At 35.9% G+C, this 20425-nt stretch overlaps 3 protein-coding genes across 4 annotated transcripts; 2 read left to right on the top strand and 1 right to left on the bottom strand.

The window, feature by feature from the left end:
- The first annotated feature begins 1524 nt into the window (after window positions 1-1524).
- On the top strand, window positions 1525-6320 carry LOC129893331 (protein yippee-like At5g53940). The gene is made up of 5 exons (XM_055968838.1): window positions 1525-1795; window positions 3990-4033; window positions 5437-5545; window positions 5904-5959; window positions 6076-6320. Exons 1-5 carry the CDS (start codon window positions 1700-1702, stop codon window positions 6155-6157), a joined length of 387 nt encoding a protein of 128 aa, XP_055824813.1. The 5' UTR covers window positions 1525-1699; the 3' UTR covers window positions 6158-6320.
- Window positions 6321-9762: 3442 nt separating this feature from the next.
- Window positions 9763-14163, top strand: LOC129891770 (uncharacterized). Of its 2 annotated transcripts, none has more exons than XM_055967253.1 (3): window positions 9763-10017; window positions 11195-12895; window positions 13794-14163. In XM_055967253.1, exons 1-3 carry the CDS (start codon window positions 9949-9951, stop codon window positions 13827-13829), a joined length of 1806 nt encoding a protein of 601 aa, XP_055823228.1. In that variant the 5' UTR covers window positions 9763-9948; the 3' UTR covers window positions 13830-14163. The 2 variants fall into 2 exon arrangements, with proteins under 2 accessions (XP_055823228.1, XP_055823227.1); XM_055967252.1 differs by having other exon boundaries at window positions 13684-14163.
- Window positions 14164-14737: 574 nt separating this feature from the next.
- On the bottom strand, window positions 14738-19815 carry LOC129892013 (uncharacterized). The gene is made up of 7 exons (XM_055967533.1): window positions 19413-19815; window positions 18869-18952; window positions 18371-18511; window positions 17417-17482; window positions 16963-17130; window positions 15773-16099; window positions 14738-15091 (listed from the first exon to the last, which is right to left on the bottom strand). Exons 1-7 carry the CDS (start codon window positions 19707-19709, stop codon window positions 14996-14998), a joined length of 1179 nt encoding a protein of 392 aa, XP_055823508.1. The 5' UTR covers window positions 19710-19815; the 3' UTR covers window positions 14738-14995.
- Between the last annotated feature and the right edge of the window lie 610 nt (window positions 19816-20425).

Here is a 20425-nt window from a genome sequence, read left to right as displayed (position 1 = left end):
TTTTACTAACAATTATGTATTTATTTAGTTTGGAAAAATAAACTCACGAAAACAACATTCTAACTGTTACTTCAATAAGAAAATTTGATCTTAAACGTTTATCACCTATAAAACATTTTATAAATTAATAACGAAGTTCTAACTGTTACTTCAATAAGAAAATTTGATCTTAAACGTTTATCACCTATAAAACATTTTATAAATTAATAACGAAGTGTTGATAAAATTTAATTGAAGTTAAATACATTTGCGTATATTACTTAAGGTTCCAAATATGTAAAGCTTAAACAAATTAATTTTGTCTTAAAATACCTGATGTCTGGAAAAAAATTACTCATCATTTTTAAAGTTAGATTTTCTAATTTAATTAGCAAAGTATTAGTACTGATCAAATGAGTCATTTTAATAGCCAAAAAGTAATTTAAACAAGTATATGAATGTGTCATTTAATTTATCTTTAGCTGGTATTTATGTCATTTAATTTTAGATGTAGATAAGTAAATACTTAAATTTGTATAATATTAAACAAGTAGATATATGTATTCTACGTGATGTTTTATATGTAATATGTCATGTACGACATATGTATTTATTCATTTAATTTTATACAAATTTAAATATTTATTTATGTACGTTTAAAATTGAAGGATATAAATACGTGCGTTATGCTGTTCAAATAAACTAGGCGGAACTCATCGGTGGCCCCCTAAAATTGGCACCAACTTTCACTTAGACGCCTTCAACTAACCTTTGTTCATTTTAGACACTTCAAGTAAGGTTCTGATGTGTCATTTTGACACTTTGTGCTGACTTGGCACATTGCGTGTGCTGCACCCATTTTGAACGCGTGAAGAGCATTTTTTTTAAAAAAATATTTTTTTTCATTTTGTTTTCTTGTTCTTCTTCTTCTCCATTTTCTAGATGTTTTCCTCCATAACTTTGGACCTTGATTTTATAATCTCATTGTCATTGCCTAGATCTAGTTCTTGTTTTTCTTCTATTGTTAATTAGTAATTGATTTTTTAAAACTAAAGTAGAAAAAATTATATCTTTGTAAAATAAAATTTTCAAAATAGTTTCTTTTGATAGTGTTTCGCGAGAAGATAATATGGGTGGGGAAGGAGTTGGGGTTGGGGTGGGTGGAGGTGGAGAAGACGACAACGAGGTGGGGTGGGTGAAGAAGACAATTAGGTGGGGGGTGGATTTTTTTTTTTGAAAATCACTTTTTTTTAGTAGATGAATTTCTTCTTTTTTTAAAATTATTTGGGTAAAAAATGTCATATGTCATCAAGTTAATGATCACTTTTTTTTCTACTCAAAAGTCATTATTTTAAAATTATTTTTAATATATATGTCACGTGTTTTTATTTAATTGGTCACTGTCTAAAATGAACAAAGGTTAATTGAGGTGTCTAAGTGAAAGTTGCTGTCAACTTTAGGAGCCCACCAATAGTTCCGCCAATAAAATATTAGTAGCTCTTTTTTTTATACATTCAAGTTTTTAAGATCACTAAAAGATAGAAGTAGGTAGCTTTGAAATTAACAAAATCTGCGCCACATGTAATAATAAGTCGGTCTTCTGGAATTGGACACTTCTGTTCCTTAAACCCCTCAAATAAACCTTGTTATTTTCATCTTTCTTTAAGAAGGTTTCAGTTTTGGGATATTGGGGCTGAGCTGCTGTTGTGTGAAGTGAAAAATGGGGAGACTATTTTTGGTGGATCTTGAAGGCAAAACTTACAATTGCAAATTCTGCAAAACCCAACTTGGCCATGTTGATGATCTTGTTTCCAAGGTACAATTTTTCATCTTCCTCTTCTCTTTTTTTTTTGTTTTGGTTGAATTATTGGATGTAGCTATGGAAATCCTGATCTTTCATTGACATGGTTATATATCACTTTTGGGTACAAGTAAAAGTCTCACCTTTTATAGTTTAGGAAATGAGCAATTTTTATGTTGTTTAGTGCAAATGTAACGTGTTTCTGGTTAATTCAGAAGTTTCAAATTTTTCGAATTCGTCATCATGAATCTGAATTAACCATTAGGAAAATGTTGTGGATATGATTCAGAAACGAGTGGCTACTTCGTGGGAGATAGAAGTGGTGTGCGAATGACATTTGGAAGCTCTCAAGCATGTTGGATCATGTCGATTTTATGTATATTCCTAGATGTTTGAACAAAATAGATAATAAATTAGCTAGATTTTCTATTTCTTGGTTGAAGGATATCTCTTGGGAAAGTTTTCCCAAGTTGGATCATGATGCTAAGGGTACACATTTGAACTCTGTAGTTCGTTGATGTAGTAATACAAAGTGTTTAATTTCGGTGGAAAAAAAATCATTAATCTGACAAGTTTTACGTTGGATGCCACTTCCGCATCTGTCGTATTCGGGAAAGCTTGCTTCGTGGCGGAGCATTTAGCAACCGTCCTCTTTTGTTTAGGCTTGGGGACCGGTAACGTGCGCAAGCTCAAACAGGCAGAGCTTAGTGATGTATCCTCATAATACAGATTGTTTGGTTCTTTGGAGTAAGGGTTTGGACTTTAAAATGCCATAGGGGTGATGACATATGGAACACAGTTTTACATAAGAACTCAATTGCAGATTCTTCTCCATTGTGTGTGTTAAAAGCAAAGGCGGATTCAAGATTTGAAGGTTTTGGGTGTCACATTGCTTTGATTATAGACGTTTTGCTATTTATATGATCCATATAAAGTAAATATTTGGTCGGTTTGATCAATTAATTTGGGCTTCTGTAAGGGTTAATCGTCTTCTTTTCTATTTATAAAGAGAAATCGATCGAATGGGGAAAATGCATTATGACAACTTGGCGCAAAGCATAAAGCTTCCAATAATATTATTAATCTTATAAATATACATCATTCATTTACAAATGTCCTCGACGAGTTTTCGTATTTTGGAAATGGCCAATGATGACATCATTAATTACATTGGACAATATTCCGTGCTTTATGTAACAAACTAAACAATCATTTAAATATTGATCACCAATGTTATTCCACACTTCATTTTTATTTGCTTCATGGATTAGAATGTTCTTTCCACAATTGATAAATAAAACTCCCACAAGATAGATCAATGCTTTTGTGAGATCACTAATTCCTTGCAAGTTGGAGAACATGGGTTCACCACATCGCATATGAATTATGGAAAATATCGAGTTGGTAATGCAAATTTTAAATTTGTTATTCATTTGGATAATACTTTGCCATAGTCATTATTCTACTCTTGTCTAAATTAGCAAAGGAATTAACTAGATTCAAGCTAGCCATCCCAATAATTCATGCATCAAAACATTTATTAAGCAGGGGAGGCTGTTTTCTCTTTTAGAGGGAAAGAAAAGATTTTGGGGATAGAAAGAAGGCAAAAATAAAATAAAATTGAACAAGATTAAATAAAACAATAAAGTCAAAAAGAATTACTACTAAGAAAAAGGGGGAGAATAGATGAAATGCCTAACTCCTTAATTGCCCAGTGAAGCTAACAAAATAGTAGGGCCGGGATCGAACTCACGCAGCCTAGAAGGAATTTCCGGAGTTTTGCCAGTGGCACCATGGAATATTTTGTTCAATGGGTGGCACTTTAACTATTTTTCATAAATTTTCTATATATATACACACATATCAATATACCGAGTCTCGGGTGAGGCTTGCGGGTGGCATGGCACCCCCTCGGCCATTAGTAGATCCGTCCCTGGTTAAAAGTAACTCCTTTTTTCACTCATAAGTAAAATATATGCATAAGAATTGTCTAGCGCCAATAGGTGATGTAAGTGGGAAATCTCGAAGCAGGGAAAATTAACTGGAACTCAAGAAGTTTCTTTTATTTCATTGTGCATGAACGGTCAGTTTACTTGCTTTGTCGTGATATATTGCATGAGAAAATTGTGTTTCTTCTTTTCTGCATGAATTGCCGTTTAGTTTGCAATGGTTAACTATGTTTGACGTATCTTTTATGCTATCTATGCAGGCTTTTCATTGTCGCAGGGGAAAAGCATACCTGTTCAATAATGTGTGAGTGACCTCTAATTATTCTCAACAACAGATTGATAGCATACATTGCTGTTTCATGGATCAATATTTTTGTTTTACAAGTGATTTAATTTGTCAATAAACCTGCATCCATTCGTGTGTGACAACTGGTGCTTTCTTTTGGCGCTTATATGTGATTGTTTCTGTTGTCTTTACCATTGAGAAAGTGGTGTTTAATATGTTTGGTGCATCGTTAGGACGCAGTGAATTAAATATGCTTTGAAGGTGTTTCTCCTAATTAGTTACGTGTCACTTTATCATTGACAACCTGCTGCGTCTATTTTAAGTGAGTTATTGGCAATACCATCATTTTTATTCAACACGATGTCATTTGTGACAGTATTTGTTGAATGTATGATATTCCTTGTTCGGACTTTTTAAAAAAATTTTCCAAAATGGTAAAGGTTTTATTAATAATAGTACAAAGATGGTACAGAAAGACAAGCCAGGCACACTTTCATCAGGTGTTCAACTATGTATCAGCTGGAATTGAGCTAAATTCAGAATTTCATTCTGATTTACATAAGAATAAAAACCAAGTAACAGCAACCATTCTTTCCTCTCTTTATTATTATTCCTTTAATTTCTTTTTGGGTTGGGTGGGGGGGGTGAACGAAATTAGTTGTTGAGGAAAGGATGATAGGAAAGTGCAAGGGGAGTTTGATTTCTTTTAACCAAAAATGTATGCATAGATATAAATGGCTGTTATAAGTTTCAATGTCTCGTTCAGCATCAGAGTCAGCTATTTGTTATGTGCATTTAAGCGTGACTGTTTGGCTTAGGCCACATTTGGATATAGGGTTTGCTCGGTTGTTCAAGGTATTTACTGTACAGAACTTACGTATGTATGCTTGCATTCTTCTTGCCCATCTACCCTTCAGGACTTGGGTTTCCCTGGATTACCCTGGCTGCCCAGATGGTATGTTGTCATTAATTGTCAAATTAGTGGGATATCGACCTAAACTGGAAGACAATGCAGCATGCTGGATTCAATCTGTACTCCTATTACATGGTTGCTGTGTGTAGGCTGAGTTTTTCGGAGCGGCTGTTGTTGGTAGAAGACCACTTTGCTTTTTTTAAAGATGTTGCTATGTTTAAAGCTTATTTTCTGACAGGAAGCTAAGCTGAATCATCTTACAGCAGAAGCTAGTTGTTTAATTAAGGGTTGAATCGATTAGTTTATGTCATGGTTGGGAAGTGGTGATCTCTTCAAGGGGCACAATCTAGTTCAGTGGTCTTCTTACTTGGCTTTCTTGATTGTGCAAGAGATGTGTGTTGTTAGCACCATTTTCTGTTCTTTTATCCTTCCATGGCCTGATTAGATCATGTTTCTTTTCCAATTTATATGATGGAATTTTTCACTTTTCTTTCTTTCTGTTATTCAGGGTAAATATAACTTTTGGACCTCGCGAGGAGAGGACGATGCTTTCTGGAATGCACACTGTGACAGATATATTTTGTTGTTGCTGTGGGCAGATTCTTGGCTGGAAATATGTAATCCCTCTTATTCCTTCTTCTTCTTCTTTGTCCATAGGCACCGACACACAGAGCCAAAACACACAACCATGGGAACACACACACAAAAATAAAGAGGAGGGAAATAGTCCCTCCTGCATATCAAAATTCCGTTGTGCACATAAATAATATGCACACGTGGCAATTGACTTGAACACACCGTCAATATAAAGAATTTTCACTCTATCAATGTACTTTCATGTGTTGTAGCTGGTGTAACTTGAAAGTTTTGTTGTCTTTTGGGGGATATGATTCGATATATACAAGTTAACCTCACAAAGTATATGTAACACACGTAGTTTTATTAACGACTAATATTTGTTTCTCGTTTACACAGGAGACGGCCCATGAGAAAAGCCAGAAGTACAAAGAAGGGAAATTTGTCCTTGAGAGGTTTATTACTCTCTCCCCCTCTTTATCTTTTTTTAGTAAAATTAGTTATGTTAATTCACATTAACATTTTCTCCTAATATAACATTTATATGTTGTTGATAATGTGTGGGGAACAGAAGCCGAATCATTGATGGAGAAGTTGATTCTGAATTCTACATTGATACTCGTGCAAGCATAAGTGATGGTGAAGATGCATAAGTGATTTTGTTTACATTTGTATTTAAATACAATGATACTTTTATGGTTGTATCTTGTAGACTTAGCAAAAGAATAGTTGTATCTGTCCTCAAGTTTGTGGATATAGAAACTATGTTGCTGCAGAAGTGTTTTTTAATCAATGAGATTGCCTAGAGTAAATGTTTTTGTGGCCTTACCTGTTACTGATTAGTGGGTTCATGCCCCACAGAAATCGAGACTTTTCCAATATAGAATTATTTGTTATGTTAAATATCACGAAAAGCTGAAACCTCTGCCTTCAGTGATAGACGCAATTACTTGGACGATTCTATTCCCTCCTTGCTTATAAAAAGATTTCTAATGAGAATCAGCTGAAGCTTATTCAGGATTGATATTTCTTATCCAAAAGTCTTTTCACTCGCAGACCCAGCCCAGCTGCTTCCTTTTTTTGGAATATTCCTCGGGCAAGAAGGTTTATTGTGCTTCGTTATTACATTATTTTACTTTTAGTATAGTTTGTTACGCTTTCTATATTATTTGTTATGTTTTATTTGCTTATGTACTATCTTTTCTGAGGATTCGAATTAAAGCAGGATTCGCTTATTGTCAGATCCTTAGGATAGTTCTCCTATTTATTTGCTCAACCTAAGATTTATGATTGTCACGCATTGTAGGATCCTTTTTTGAGGGTAGTGCTCCTGTTTATTCTCAAGAGTTCGAACTTATACTCTTCTACTATCTCAAAATCTTACTTTGCTTAAATGCTTCTACTCCCTTATAGTGATAGAAAGAAACTTCTCGATTGAACATTTAAGATATGCATTTTTTAAAAATCTATAACACTTTTATGTCTAATTATTTTCAATAAATATGTCATCATATCATTTGAAACTGCTTAATTTAGACTTCACAATGTCAACAAATAATTTCTTTCTTTTTCTAATAATAAATGAAACTTCAGCGTAAAAAGGATAAATTGCATAGGTTCAAACTCCTTAATATCTCAAGTTGGAGGAGAGGATCTTCCAAGTACCAAGCATGGATTTGATATCATTCGCATGTGTTTCTCGATCGAATTAGTCACATGAAGCTTATCTAATACAATTATTTTTGTTTGTGATTTACAGGTTATATCACAAAAATAGAGTTTATTTTGAGTGCACCCAAAAAATAATAATTGTGAAATTTTTTGTTACAAAACCAAAAAAAAAATTAAAAATCTCCTTATTATCTCAAGTTGGAGCTCCATTAGAGATCAAGAGGGAAAAAATGTGATTTGTTCCTAAAATAATAGGATATTACTAAATAAAAAATATTGGAAAAAGTTTTTTAAATTTTAGCGAGTACAGGTATAAATTTAATATTACTCCATTAAGAATGTACTCGCTCATTTAAGAAAGAAAATCAAATATATATTCAAAATAGGGATCAAATCTCATCTTATTAGTTGATTGAGTTTGGTGTAGTGTGATAAAGAATATTAGGTTATGTCTCCCACATGGTCTCACTTATCGCATTAGGCTTATCTAGAATTCATCATTTACATATCTTATATGATTTGTGAGTTGCTACAACATGAAAGTAGGATAACGACGTCAAATTTCTTTAAGAATATCTAAAAGCAAATAAAATATTCTTTCATATTTTGCTTACTTTCGAATTTGTTGTTGGCGAAAGCAAAAAGGATTCCTTCTGGTTGTCAAATCAGCCACTACATCTGTAGATTCCATCAAATCATTAAACCTGGCGGCTGCTCGCTCTTTGATCAGTGATAGCTGACTTGGCATGGAAGGACGGCTACCCAAAAAGTCGAGTGATCTCAGGGATTTAGGAATGCTTCTCCTGCTGCGACTACCCCTCTTCTATTTGAAAGGTAAAGGCCCACTAGAGAGAGGTCGACTCAGGGTGGGTAGCAATGGAGTCAAGAAGCCTGTCAAGAACATGAATCAGTTTGTTGGGGCTTAACAAAATGTTAGACCAAGGCTGACAGAACCGAATTGGTTGAGGAAAAGGAACCCCCAGCGACGAATTTTGGCTAAGATCCAACCTGCGCTACCAACTTTTTGACTCAACTGAATTTTTTTTCTTTTTTAAGCTAAAAGTTGAAGACTAAGATCAGTAATTCTGCATCCACTTTCCAGCCGACTTGGAAAGAATTGTAAAATACCATCATAATCTACTCTCCCTATTAATCCAAATAAATCGGATTCGGGGGGGGGGGGGGGAGGGGGGGCTTCCGCAGAAAGGCAAGAAAATGCGCTCGAGCAGAAGGACTCACGCTCGGTGGATCTTATTTCGATATCGGTATGACCAGCGTGGTTGTTCCTATTTCATTTTCTTCTTGAAAGTTCTAAAGCATATTGATGATTCCCACCAAGAATTTGATCGCCGGATCGTGCTAATTCCATACGAATCAGTACTGAGAAGAAAGAGGATCCATCGAAGAGTTTATGTTGTCTCGGTGGGGAATAGTCCAATCTTTTTCGGTCTTTAGAAAAATTACAACTAGTTAGAAATTGCGTAAGAGAAGAGACGTCGTAAGTAACAATAGCGCAAAAGCAGGCGGCGAAGATCTTCTTCATACGGCGTGACACGTCTATCTTTGACACTCATCAATCAGCTAAAAGATGACGGTTGCGAAGCAAGGGGTGAGGTAGCACCCAAATAAAAAAGGAAAAAGTCAGGATCAGACCAACTCTGTTCAAGAGCAAATAGGCTTTCTTCGTTTTCGGCATTTGTATATTCTGAAATAGTTTGCCAAAAGCGCATGTTTTCTGTCTTTCCTTTCCCTTCCTAGATAGCGAATCGAAATCTGAGTCTGTTTGAAAGTGAGTGAATCTCGGGGAGAGGTTGTTCCTGATGCTGGACTTCAGCAATGGTAGCCACTGCTTCTTTAGTCTGAGAATCTGCCTCTTTGTCGCTTGTAGCCTGGGCGGCTCGGTTCGGCCGAGCCTGTGGGCGTGGTTGTTCTCACACTCGCTAACTTGGCTAAGTTTGTGCACTTACAACACTCCACAACGATTACGTGATTAACCAAGTTTGCACTGCGCCTTCCCTCCCTGAGCCGAGGGTCTTGACATCTTTCTTAAGGGTTTCTTTCAACGCCTTACAATTTGTTCTCATCAGGAACCTCTGGTGTTGGATGTAGATTTGGAAAAAACCAGCAATATACTTTATTAGTATCGCATAGAAATCTAAATGGGGCGTGATGGACTTCACCGGTGACCATACTTTCGTGAAAGCATCATTGGGCGGTGGTTCCTCTCCTTCCTCTTGAACCTCGAACAAAAAATTGATCTAGCCATCAGCTCGACTAAGAGATGAGTGTTTGTTGTCAGCCCCAATCCTTCGATTTCCGGATTGGAGTAAGGAGTTCCATATAGATTATAAACTTGCAGGATCAAGTGAGAACTTGACATTTCTTTCTGCTTTGAGCTTGCGAGCAACCCGTTGCTGCGATTGCCGTTGCAAGCTTGCGCTTGCCTGTTGATATTAAGACGATCTCTAACTCATTACTGTATACAATATTAATAAATAATAAATAGATAGTAATTTATTTTATTTTTAAAATTATTAATTTCAGAAGTAAGTAGAGTACATACATATTAGGATAAAGTACAAGTCAGAGAAGTTTGAAATGATATAAGGGCTTGAGTGTGTCAGGCACCATTCAGATCCTCTCAAATTCCAAATCCCAAATCGTAATTTTGCAGATTTTCCGATATTGATCGGATTTATCGATTCGTTTATCTGCGGTTTGCCTTTTGGCTATTCCAATATTTTTAACGAAGAAGAAGTAAATCCAGAAGCCAATGGGAGAAAGGAAGTCTCCGTCGAAGAAAAAATCTTCCAAAAAGAAGAGGCTCAAAGTTTCCTCTAAGGTTTATTTTCGACGCTTCACATTCTCCTGTTTTGTTCAATAATATGTAGAAACGTTCATGTATAGTTATGTTTTTTTTAGGGTTTATCTTCATCATACTTTAATTTGCTTTTTAAGGGCTTATATTTTTCTGTTTGCTGAACTAATTATTGTGATGCGATGGAATATTTGTTAGTGTCCTTCTCTAATGATGCTAATACTTCCCTCTTTACTGCTGGTGGAAATAGGGAAGTGCTTAGTTACCTGCGACTCTCCAAAAATGTTGTTGCACCTGTGGAGGATTGACAATATTTTTGAAGAGTCCGAACAAAGTTATCTGTACCCTCTGTTCAACATAAGTCCAACCAACATATGTAATTTGCTGGTTTAACTTTTGGGTCTTTTCATGTGTGTGTGTATCATCAGGGGACTTTTTTTGGGGGGGATAAAAATTAAGATAACTGTTCTTTTTAGCTAAAAACAAAAATGAAACTGTTTTCCAAGAACAAGGGTCAAAAAGTAGTTCAAAAGGCTGGTTATTTTTTGGGTACAATACTTATATGAGTTGACATTACTGAACTGGGAGTAAATAAGTCCTACTCCTTCCAGTTTGTTTAGAAGGGATTCTTTTCATGTAAATATGTTTAAAATACGCTCATTTACAAATCTGTAATATGGTAAGGCTTCATGTGATATATAGCTCATGATCGCTTGTGGGAGTGTAAAGTCACATTGCATAGTCATTTGAATTGCTATAGCTAGAGTTCCATGAATCGTTTACTGTTCTTTGTATTTTTTTGTTTTCTGCACTGTCCTTAAAATAACCTTAGCGGAGCAAATCTAGAGTTCTTTATCAAAAGAAACAATTATCTGCACCTGTTAATACTTGGTATATCTTAGAAGCCACCATGGAAAAACAGATATCTTAGCTCTTGCGTTAAATATATTCTCTTTTGTTTCAATTTGTAATTCCTTAACTGACACTCAGAAGAAAGAATTATGAAAGACTTTACAATGCTTGATCAAGCCAACACACTTTGTACACTCTTTATTGAATATATTTTATACCCAAATATTCATGGAGATGTTTTCATGAGATATTTTTAATTAATATTAGGCATGCTTTCTTTAGAACAATGTAAGGTTACCTCCTGTTTTCTTATCAATACATTATACATCTTCATGTGTTGTGTGGTTAGATACGGAAGAGAAAAAGCAGAAGAAACAAATCCAAGAAGTTATCCAGTTCTGAGGATGACTCGTCATCTTCTGCTTCCTCTGATTATTCTAGCAGTTCACAGTCTTTGTCCTCCGATTCAGAGGTTGATTATAGTAGGAAAAGACGTAGGAACTCACGTGTTATGAAACACGTGAAGAAAAGAACTCGGAGAAGATCCTGTAGCCGAGATGTCAGTGAGGGTTCACCCCCTGTAAAGAAAAGAAAAAGGTCAAATAGAAAGAGTCTTGATTATGGGAGAAAAGTGCAGAAGAAGCGAAAGAGACACGCTAGTATTAGCTCCACGAACAGTCACTCAAGAAGTTGTAGTTGCCGACGTGAAAATAGTATTACCTCCAGAGGTAGAGATTCTAAGAGCTTTTCCACTTGCCAAGATGAAACTAATAGTGGTAATGAGGACACCAATCTTCAGATTCCCAGGATTAAGTCTAGCAAAAAGATGAAAGAAAAGAAAATTTGTAATGAGCCAAGAACTGGCAGAAGGAGCGGAAGTAGGGGGCCAGTTTGTTCTTTATGTAACCATCATTCATGTTCTTGTAATACTACTCACAATGGGAAGGAATATGTAGAAGAGAGTAATCCTAATCGCTTAAGATCTTTTATTACTATTCCAGAAAAGACACGTGAGGAAGAGGGCGACGAACAGGGACCAGATATGCTTAAAGAAGAGATTTTGAATAAGCTCCATGATTGTCCTTCATGCAGAAACCATGACAATAATGACCTGGAAATTAAAGGGAAATTAGCTTCTTGTTCTTGTTTCCCGTCCATTCAGACAATGCAGGATGGAAATTTGAAAATTGATGATTCATTTCCTCCCAATAGTGAAACTTTTGGCCCCAGAAAAGTTGATGGTGGTCTGGATCCTCATCCAAATAAAGTCAAAGAAGTAAGTCATGATAATGGAGGTGAGAGTAGGAATTCTAATAATATTGCTAATACAGGAGTTGAGGATCTTGAGACTGTCTTAAGGAAAAAGGCGTTGGAGAACTTGCAGAAGTTTCGTAAAGAGCTTCAAACAAATTTAAAATCTGGTGCCAAGGAAAAGAAGAATGGCAGTGATGTTAATCAGTTATCCCCTTCAAAGACTGAGGTTGTACCATACAAGTCTCTGGAGCAGGGGAAAAAAGAAGGATTGGCTTTAAATCAAGTTGTAGAATGTAGGAGCAAGCTTGTAATTACTGAGGAATTTTCTCATTCCACAGAGATTGAGATAAATACTCCAGTCGAAGAGAATAATGGAAAAGGATCTGGCTGCGTTGAGCTAGGTTTTACACAACCTGCTGATAGATCAGCACTCTCACAGAGTCCAGAACAGGAGAAACATACCACTGGACCAGTTCTTAGCAATGAACCTGAACCTGGTAAACTATTATGCAGTACCACAGTACAGACAAATAAAAAGGAAAATCCATTGGCTTCCAAGAGAAACATAATAAAAACACCAGTTCCCATGAGACCTGGAGCTCTTAGCACTGGGACCAGCGATAACTTAGACACGGGAACTGTTAATGCCGGTATCCGCCCTACTGTAGAAACTACTTCTAGTGTCAGATCCACATCTGACGGACTTACTTCAAAACACCAACCAGATGAAACCAAGGATGCCTCTGAGTTCGAACAAAAGACCATGTCTGTAATGAGGGGTGGTGAAATGGTACAGGTATTATATTCATATTTCATTATTTATGCATGTTAGGCTGGGATTTTTCAACTCCATAGTTGATCAATAATCCTACAAGTAAATAAATAAATGGCCTGTTTTGTTTAGATTCTTTAAATTGTTTCTGATTGTTTAAATGATTGAGTACTAGAGATACTGATAGAAATCATCAGTTATAATGAAGTAATAGTGACTGCTAAGTAGTTCTAACTATAGATTTCTTTTAGAAATAGTCAAACACTGATAATGGGGACTTGGGAGCAAACTGATTAAACCAAAACACTGTTATAACTAGATAAGGTAATCATGACCAAACAGGCTTGGTATTTGGTAAAACTTTCAAGGATTTACTTTGTTCTCTCTCCCAGACTTAATATTTCTAAGATATAATAATTATCATTGATCTTTTCTTGTGGGTAACCTTGCATATGTTTTTATATATCTAACCTCTGCCATACACATATGGTAATGTTCATGCTTTGTTGTATTTATATTTTGGTTTTCGGCTATAATTTCTCATTGATTCTTTTACCTGCTTTTAATTTAAGAGGAGAAACAAATATGCGTGCAAAGTCTCTACGTATTGGGACTTTTGGATTGCTTTAACTAGACTGTCTATGAGAGTCACTTGAAGCACATCTTTGTCACGTAAACATCTCTTAAGTGTAGATGTATTTAGTCTTTACAAAGCTTGAGTATTCTTACCATAACAAATACCCTTGAGACATTTTTAATTTTTTCTGATTCCAATTTGTTTGACCTCATCTTCACTTGGTGATGTTGGCCAGGTAAACTACAAGGTCTACATCCCCAAGAGGGCTCCTGCTCTGTCCAGGAGAAAACTCAAGCGGTGATGTGGCTCAGTTAAATTTTCATGCCAATTTTGTTTCATTTGTAGATTCTTAATCAAATTGGCTTTGCTGCAATGTACTGAGTCAGGACTTAGTGCTAGTTGGCTGAATTCAGAAGTTCCTGGGATGACTTCGCTGTGAATGCTTGTGTATCAAAGAAACATTTTCCTGCCTGTGAAGCAGCTCTTGTATCCTACGGAGGAAAGCTGATGGACAAAGATATCTTTAGCTATGTTTGTGTAGAACAGAAAAAAGAATAAAAAAATTTAGCATTTCACAATGAATCTGTCGTATTTCCTTCTGTGTCATTCTTTTTGGATGAAGTTAATCTAGATTTTATTTTCCCCTTGGCTGCAGTCTGCTAAATGTGTGTTGAATTGTTTAATTTTAGCATATTCAGTCCAAACTTTTTGGTGATTGACTGGAACGTCTTAAATGCTGTTGTAAGCATTTGTTATGGAGTGGAAGTAGGTTTTTCGGACTCTGTAGAACAACTGCTTTGTTATGGACTAAACTGTAACTGTTACTGTCACTTTTGGAGAGCTTTTTAAAAAATGAATATTTTCCCTTTCTTTTTAAAAGCCTCTTGGATCTTATTCATTCGTAGATGGAGCTTACTTTGCAACTAGGTCTAGAGGGACTTTATGAGCATTACATTTCATGATCCATTCGTAGATGGAGCTTACTTTGCAACTAGGTCTAGAGGGATGCTATGAGCATTACATTTCATAACTTGATTACGAGAATGTGCCACAGCCCACATGTATTCTACCTCTTGACAACAGCATTCTCAGTGTGTAATCCCATTGGGGTCTAGAGAAGGTAGTGTGTATACAAACCTTACTTTGGGAGGTAGAGACATTCTTTTCGATAGACGTTAGGGCTTTTGAAGATATCATTTACACAGCCATTTAGAAATATCCTTTTACAGACATTTACAAACTAAATAGCCGATAAACTTGGGGATTTGAGGCACTCTTTTCACACAACCTTCAGTAAGTATGACTTCGACTCGCAATTAGTGAAGTAGGTGGCTTTTTTACAACGGTTTCCAAGACTATGTCCAAATAAACAGAGGTGAATAATACACTTAATTGGCCATAGTCAAATGACATGCAAAGTTCATGCAGGGAGCCGCGAGGAGAGGACTTCCAGGGCTTGATCTATGGCTGTGTCCTGTGGTTTGGTAGAATCTTAAGTTCCACAACATTAGAAAATGAACCTCTGTTTTCTTTTAGCTGCTGTTATGTCATTTCTTTAAGCCACTTATGCAAGCCCAGTCATCCATCTTTGAAACTGTTATGTTCTTCAGGTATTGCGAATACCTTTCTAGAATGCGAGGAATCTGCAGAAAATTTTTATCACATTGAAAAATCAAGAACGCAAATATTGCAATAGGTAATCTACATTTGTTGCTTGTTTCTCAAGAATAAAACACCAGACACAACAATCTACATTCATAGTTGTAGTCTCATTCTTATGCACATAATTCTTTACATACCTATACATATAATTGTTGAAACGTTTTAACTGTTTGTAGTTTCATTGAAGAAAATGTCAACGGCTGAATTGAATAACTGAGGAGATTATTGACAATCATTAAGCATACATACAAATTTCAGGGAACTAGATATAGGTATTGAATTACTGAGACCGGAGTCATGCCATTGAAAATCCAGGAACAACAAATAGCAAAGGAAGTTTAGAACCTCTTGACTATCAAAAAGCCGGTAGTGTATTGTCATATACATGTTTTACTCTTATCATTTGCTATGAAATGGAGTTTTAACTTCAGATGCTAAGAAAGAAGAAGAAGAAGAAAAAGGAGGATCCAAGTATAGGGTTTTAGTTATCTTTTATGGGTAATAGATGATGATGATGTTAGGCAAATAATGGCTAACATCAGATGACAGCATTATTGTTATAGTTTTCCCTCATTCTTTGTGGTACCAGCAAATCAATTATCAAATGTTTCCTCAAGCCTTAATTCACTCTACAGTTAAACTATAAAACAGAATGTGCATACCTGCTCAGATATGATTCCGGAAAGAGCAACAGTTGCACCTGGCTTTGCATAGGACACAATATGATCTGCCAACTCAAGCAGAGGATTCAATAGTATGTTTGCCACAACAATGTCATATTTTCCCCTCTTATTTAGAACGTCTGCATCATAGGCAGTTTGGCCAATGTCCATACTCGAACTAAACTCTGCAGAAGGAAGAATTCCTTTGCCAGGAACAAGATTCAAAAGCAAGTTCTCATGTCCAATGTTGTTTAAAGTAGCATTATATTGAGCAGATGTGATTGCCTGGGGATCTATATCAAAACCAACTGAAAAAGCTGCACCAAACTGCACATAAATATTTGACAATGAAGATATTAGCAACACCATGATACTAAATCACGAGTTCAAAAAACGATGCTTGAGAATTCAGAAGGAAATCAGATTTAAGTTGTGGACGAAGTAGACAGACCATGAGTTTGATGGAATCTCCTACAGATTAAGAATTTTGATTTTGATTCAGGTACAGTTACCAAGCTATGGTTCACAGAATGCATTTGTCAGAAAATGTATTTTTTCAAAAAAAATCAAGTTTAGTTGATAGTATGAATGTTTCTGCTGCTCCAACTATTTTATCGAATCAGGCTAAACATTGAACATTTTTCCTCTTCCAACTTAGATCCAATACAAAACCAAAACTTCCTAAATGAATCTTCTCAACTTCCATCCACTTGTTAAGAAGTGAAATTGAAAGGCTAAGGAAGCGGTTCCCCAGCATCGAAAGAAAGAAGCAAGCCCTTAAAATCCCAAAGATGATCCAGCAATTCAAGAAGAAAATAGAAGTAGAAAATTGTTCATCTATTTGTCACCTCCACCACCCCAATGTCTAAATTTAGTACATTTCCTGGTCTTTTGCCACCAGCTACCGCCACCCTTTCCGACCTATCACTTCATAAAACTCAAAGGATTTAGTTTGAGACTTGCATCTCTACTATTCAAGTGTCAGAAATTTTCACGTTCATTGTGCTTTTTGTGACACACTTTGTTCCTTAATTATGTTATTAAACTAGCAAGATCAATTCTTTTGACAGTGAGAAGAGCAAGGCCTGTAATCAGTGAGTAAAGGATAAGGTTTAGGTGGAACTTGATTAATAAGGAATCTGTTCATTAGCAGCTTCAGCAGTGCAAGGTTTGAATGAGAACCCAAGTACCTTAAGAGCTGCAATTGCTAGCACACCCGAACCAGTTCCATAGTCCAAGAAGAGTTCTCCTCCTCTAATCAAATCACGCAGCAGGAGGAGACACAACTTAGTTGTTGGGTGCTCCCCAGTTCCGAATGCCAAACCAGGATTTAGGATTATATTTGTTGCTTGAAGATCCTACAATTCAAGCACACGCTCTTTATACATATACCTACAGGACATACACATATATACACATAATTTAGGCATGTGTGAAGTATTGCTTATGGAGGAAAGACGACAATGTGCAGACTAGGATTCATGACCAACAACCAAAAAAAGAAAAAAAGGAAAGATCGCAGAATCATGAGACAATAATATGAAAGTTGATTGAATATTAACATAATGCTTTGAACTGTGTCCTGAGTGTAGAACCAGTTGAATCATGCGATAATAAAAGAGAGAGAGAGAGGTATAATCATACTGGAGGAGTTGTCCATTCAGGCACCACCCAGAGTCCATCAGAAACTTCCACTGGACAAAACAGTTCCTGCAATTAATTGACAATGATTGAAAGATCTAAAACAACTCAGCTGGTTAAACCAGTCACCAAGATGATAACACGTGCAACATATAGACACCATGACTTGGTAACAGAATGATGTCAAAAGCTCAATTAGCTTCCAAACAAGCAGTTGAAATTAAGAGATACAGGAATCCACCGGCATCTTTAACATCAATTCATCACATTCGCATGCAAGCTTCCAATGGATTGGTAAAGAACCAACTCGTCTAGATCCCTTATCATTAACGTAACCTACTAAAATATGCAAAGGTCAGGAGATTGGCCAGGTTAATAAGCTACTGGATAAATGTCAAAGATGATCTAAAGGGACCTTTTAAGAGGATAATCATTATTATCCAAATTCCAACTTATGAGTCCATGCATGGTGTTTTCACATTTTCAAAATGACATAAAAAATTCATAATTAAGTAAACAAGACACGGGAAATAATGGTCAAGGCATTCCCATTCAGAATGGTATAACCTTACTTTTTCAAGGCAACTCATTGTCATTTCATGCTTTTTAACAAGAAATGGACATGATATACAAGACACAAACAGCGTCCAGTTTCATGTTCATTTTTAATATTGATTAATAGAAAGAGAAGATTTGGCAAGTAGTGCATTTGAAATTTGCAATTATGGACTATGGACTGCAACTTGATTGCATGCCCAAAAAGACCCTAAAAGTTGGTAACTGATCATAATCTTGCTGGTTGCTATTAGTCTTAGAGGCAAAAGAAGATTTTGAGGCCCTTTTAAAACTAATATTATCAGTGCATATACTTTGCTAGGCATAAATATGCAGGTGGAAGATCAATATAATATTTTACTACACTACTCAATAGTTAATAGCAAGGGAAAGAATGTTGACCTGTGTAGCTTTTATCCAATCAGTGTGGTCATGCATCTCAACTTCAAAACTAGGTATATTTTGCAACCCTACAGAATCAGCAGCAAGCGAAATGCAATCTTTCACATCTTTGCATACAGAAAAGATGGAAGTAATGATTATCTGCACGGTAGGAGAACGGGAAAAGTTAATAAATACAAATGAAAAGTTTGAGAGAAATCAATCAAACATATTTAGGGAGTAACTACTGATGCTAACTGAAGTCACATGATGATAAACTCCACCTCATGCGACTCAAAGTTGAACAGCTCTGGACACCTCAAATTGAAATTACCCCGAAAAGCAAGTTATGCTACTAGTTATCCGACAAGATGCATAACAAAGAACCACTATGTATACTCAGTTGTAAAGAGAAGTTAAATGCAGGCACACAGAAACAGACACAGAAACATCAAAACCCCTATTTGATTCATCCTACCTAGAAAACATCATTAATGAATAGAATAATGGAGACTCTACCTCATCACTTCTCTCACTGTTTTCTTCTTCATCCACAGTCGTTGAACTGGCTCCAAAACATAAAAGAGCCTCTGAGAGCATATCCTGATAGTAAAACAGAAATAGAAGTTCAAGCTCATTTTGATTACACAGTCACTGTCCATTTAGGGATTGAGCACGAACTAATAGAGCTCTAAATTGACATAATACAACAGGAGATTACATGGCAGCTTGAGTCTCTAATACGGAAACGTTTTCGCACAGCAAATGCATTCACAGTCTTCGACTCAAACTACGCATGATTTAAAAGTTCTGCAAAAATGTACTATACCGAGTTTGCACCTATTCCATAAAGGAGTAACTAGTGTAGTAATTTTTGGCACTCTGCAGATGCACGAAATTCAGCATTTTCGTATGAACTTATAATAAAGTAATGGCATCAAAGACTGAAAGTAATAGCCTTGTCAACATCAACCGCATATGAACTATAGCCTATATAACAATTTATCTCAAACAAAATTGTTCACTAGCAAGTGAAAACAGTAAACTGATCATATTCGCTTACGGCAACATCCTTTTGACAGCAAATGCGAACAGAGAGGTACGGAGAAGTGAATGAATCACAAGCCGGAGTCTCCGATGAAGCAGATGATAACGTGGAAAATTTGGCGGCGGTCTGAATGTGCTTCGAATGCTGGTATCTTTCTCGGGACAGCGCAGTAGATGATTTAGAGTAATGAATGAACGGAATTAGACGGCGAACGGGGCGGCCGGTGAAGAAACGGCCTGTGATTATGGTACCGGTAGTGCAGGAAAGATGTTTGAAGAAATGACCGCGAACGGAATTTAATACCATTGTCATGGATGATAGTTTAGCTGTTTGTTATTTTTGCGCCATATGCTATTTTAGTACGATTGGTGGGACAGCAAAGTGAAAGGCAAGCCTCTAAAATATCACATACATTAACTTAAGCTTAACATTTGGCCTCAAGTTTCCAAATATGAAATTTCACCATAGTTTGGCCATTAATTTATTTATTTTTCCTTCAAATGCAACTTCTTTAAAATTACACATACAATTTTGCACCTCTCTTTTTTCTTATTTGACATATTCTAGGGAAAGAATATCTTTATTACTTGACTGTAGGGTGGGCGTTTCGAATTGAATGATAGAAACTTCAGTTTATTTTTCATTTTCACATTCAACTAAATTGCGATCCAAATCCAATCCAAGTTTGAATTGAATCCCTTTTTGAAGTTTGAGCATGTAGTTTGAGTTCTTACGAAATCTATTTACATGTTAATGTTCGTGGTAAAATATTGAAAGCGGTTATGAGTGCATAGCATTGATATAAGGTATTTACTGTTCAAGTATACAATTGTCATAAAAGAGCTGTTGTGATAATTCATCTGTAGCTGTACCATGCAGCATCACAATAAGCCGGTCATCCACGTCACAACTCACGAGTGACTATTCAAAGTTGCACACCACCTTTGACAATTTTTAATGCTACTACAATATGAAGGGCCCTACTTTTTTACTCCATTCATTTCGATTAAGTCAATTTGAAAATAACA

The sequence above is a fragment of the Solanum dulcamara genome, chromosome 6 (assembly GCF_947179165.1).
Source record: "Solanum dulcamara chromosome 6, daSolDulc1.2, whole genome shotgun sequence".
Classification (NCBI taxonomy): Eukaryota; Viridiplantae; Streptophyta; class Magnoliopsida; order Solanales; family Solanaceae; genus Solanum; species Solanum dulcamara.
Note: the sequence above shows the minus strand (reverse complement) of the source record. Positions and strands in the feature narration are given on the sequence as shown.

What these genes read in the sequence shown, in the direction of transcription:
- LOC129891770 (XM_055967252.1), top strand. Translation starts at nt 9,949, where the DNA reads ATGGGAGAAAGGAAGTCTCCGTCGAAGAAAAAATCTTCCAAAAAGAAG. An exon ending in GGCTCAAAGTTTCCTCTAAG is followed by an intron (nt 10,018 to 11,194) that starts GTTTATTTTCGA and finishes TTGTGTGGTTAG; the next exon opens with ATACGGAAGAGAAAAAGCAG. An exon ending in GGGGTGGTGAAATGGTACAG is followed by an intron (nt 12,896 to 13,683) that starts GTATTATATTCA and finishes GATGTTGGCCAG; the next exon opens with GTAAACTACAAGGTCTACAT.
- LOC129893331 (XM_055968838.1), top strand. Translation starts at nt 1,700, where the DNA reads ATGGGGAGACTATTTTTGGTGGATCTTGAAGGCAAAACTTACAATTGC. An exon ending in GCATACCTGTTCAATAATGT is followed by an intron (nt 4,034 to 5,436) that starts GTGAGTGACCTC and finishes TCTGTTATTCAG; the next exon opens with GGTAAATATAACTTTTGGAC. An exon ending in AGATTCTTGGCTGGAAATAT is followed by an intron (nt 5,546 to 5,903) that starts GTAATCCCTCTT and finishes TCGTTTACACAG; the next exon opens with GAGACGGCCCATGAGAAAAG.
- LOC129892013 (XM_055967533.1), bottom strand. Translation starts at nt 19,709, where the DNA reads ATGACAATGGTATTAAATTCCGTTCGCGGTCATTTCTTCAAACATCTT. An exon ending in GCTGTCAAAAGGATGTTGCC is followed by an intron (nt 18,953 to 19,412) that starts GTAAGCGAATAT and finishes TTTTACTATCAG; the next exon opens with GATATGCTCTCAGAGGCTCT. An exon ending in TAGCAATTGCAGCTCTTAAG is followed by an intron (nt 16,100 to 16,962) that starts GTACTTGGGTTC and finishes ATTTATGTGCAG; the next exon opens with TTTGGTGCAGCTTTTTCAGT.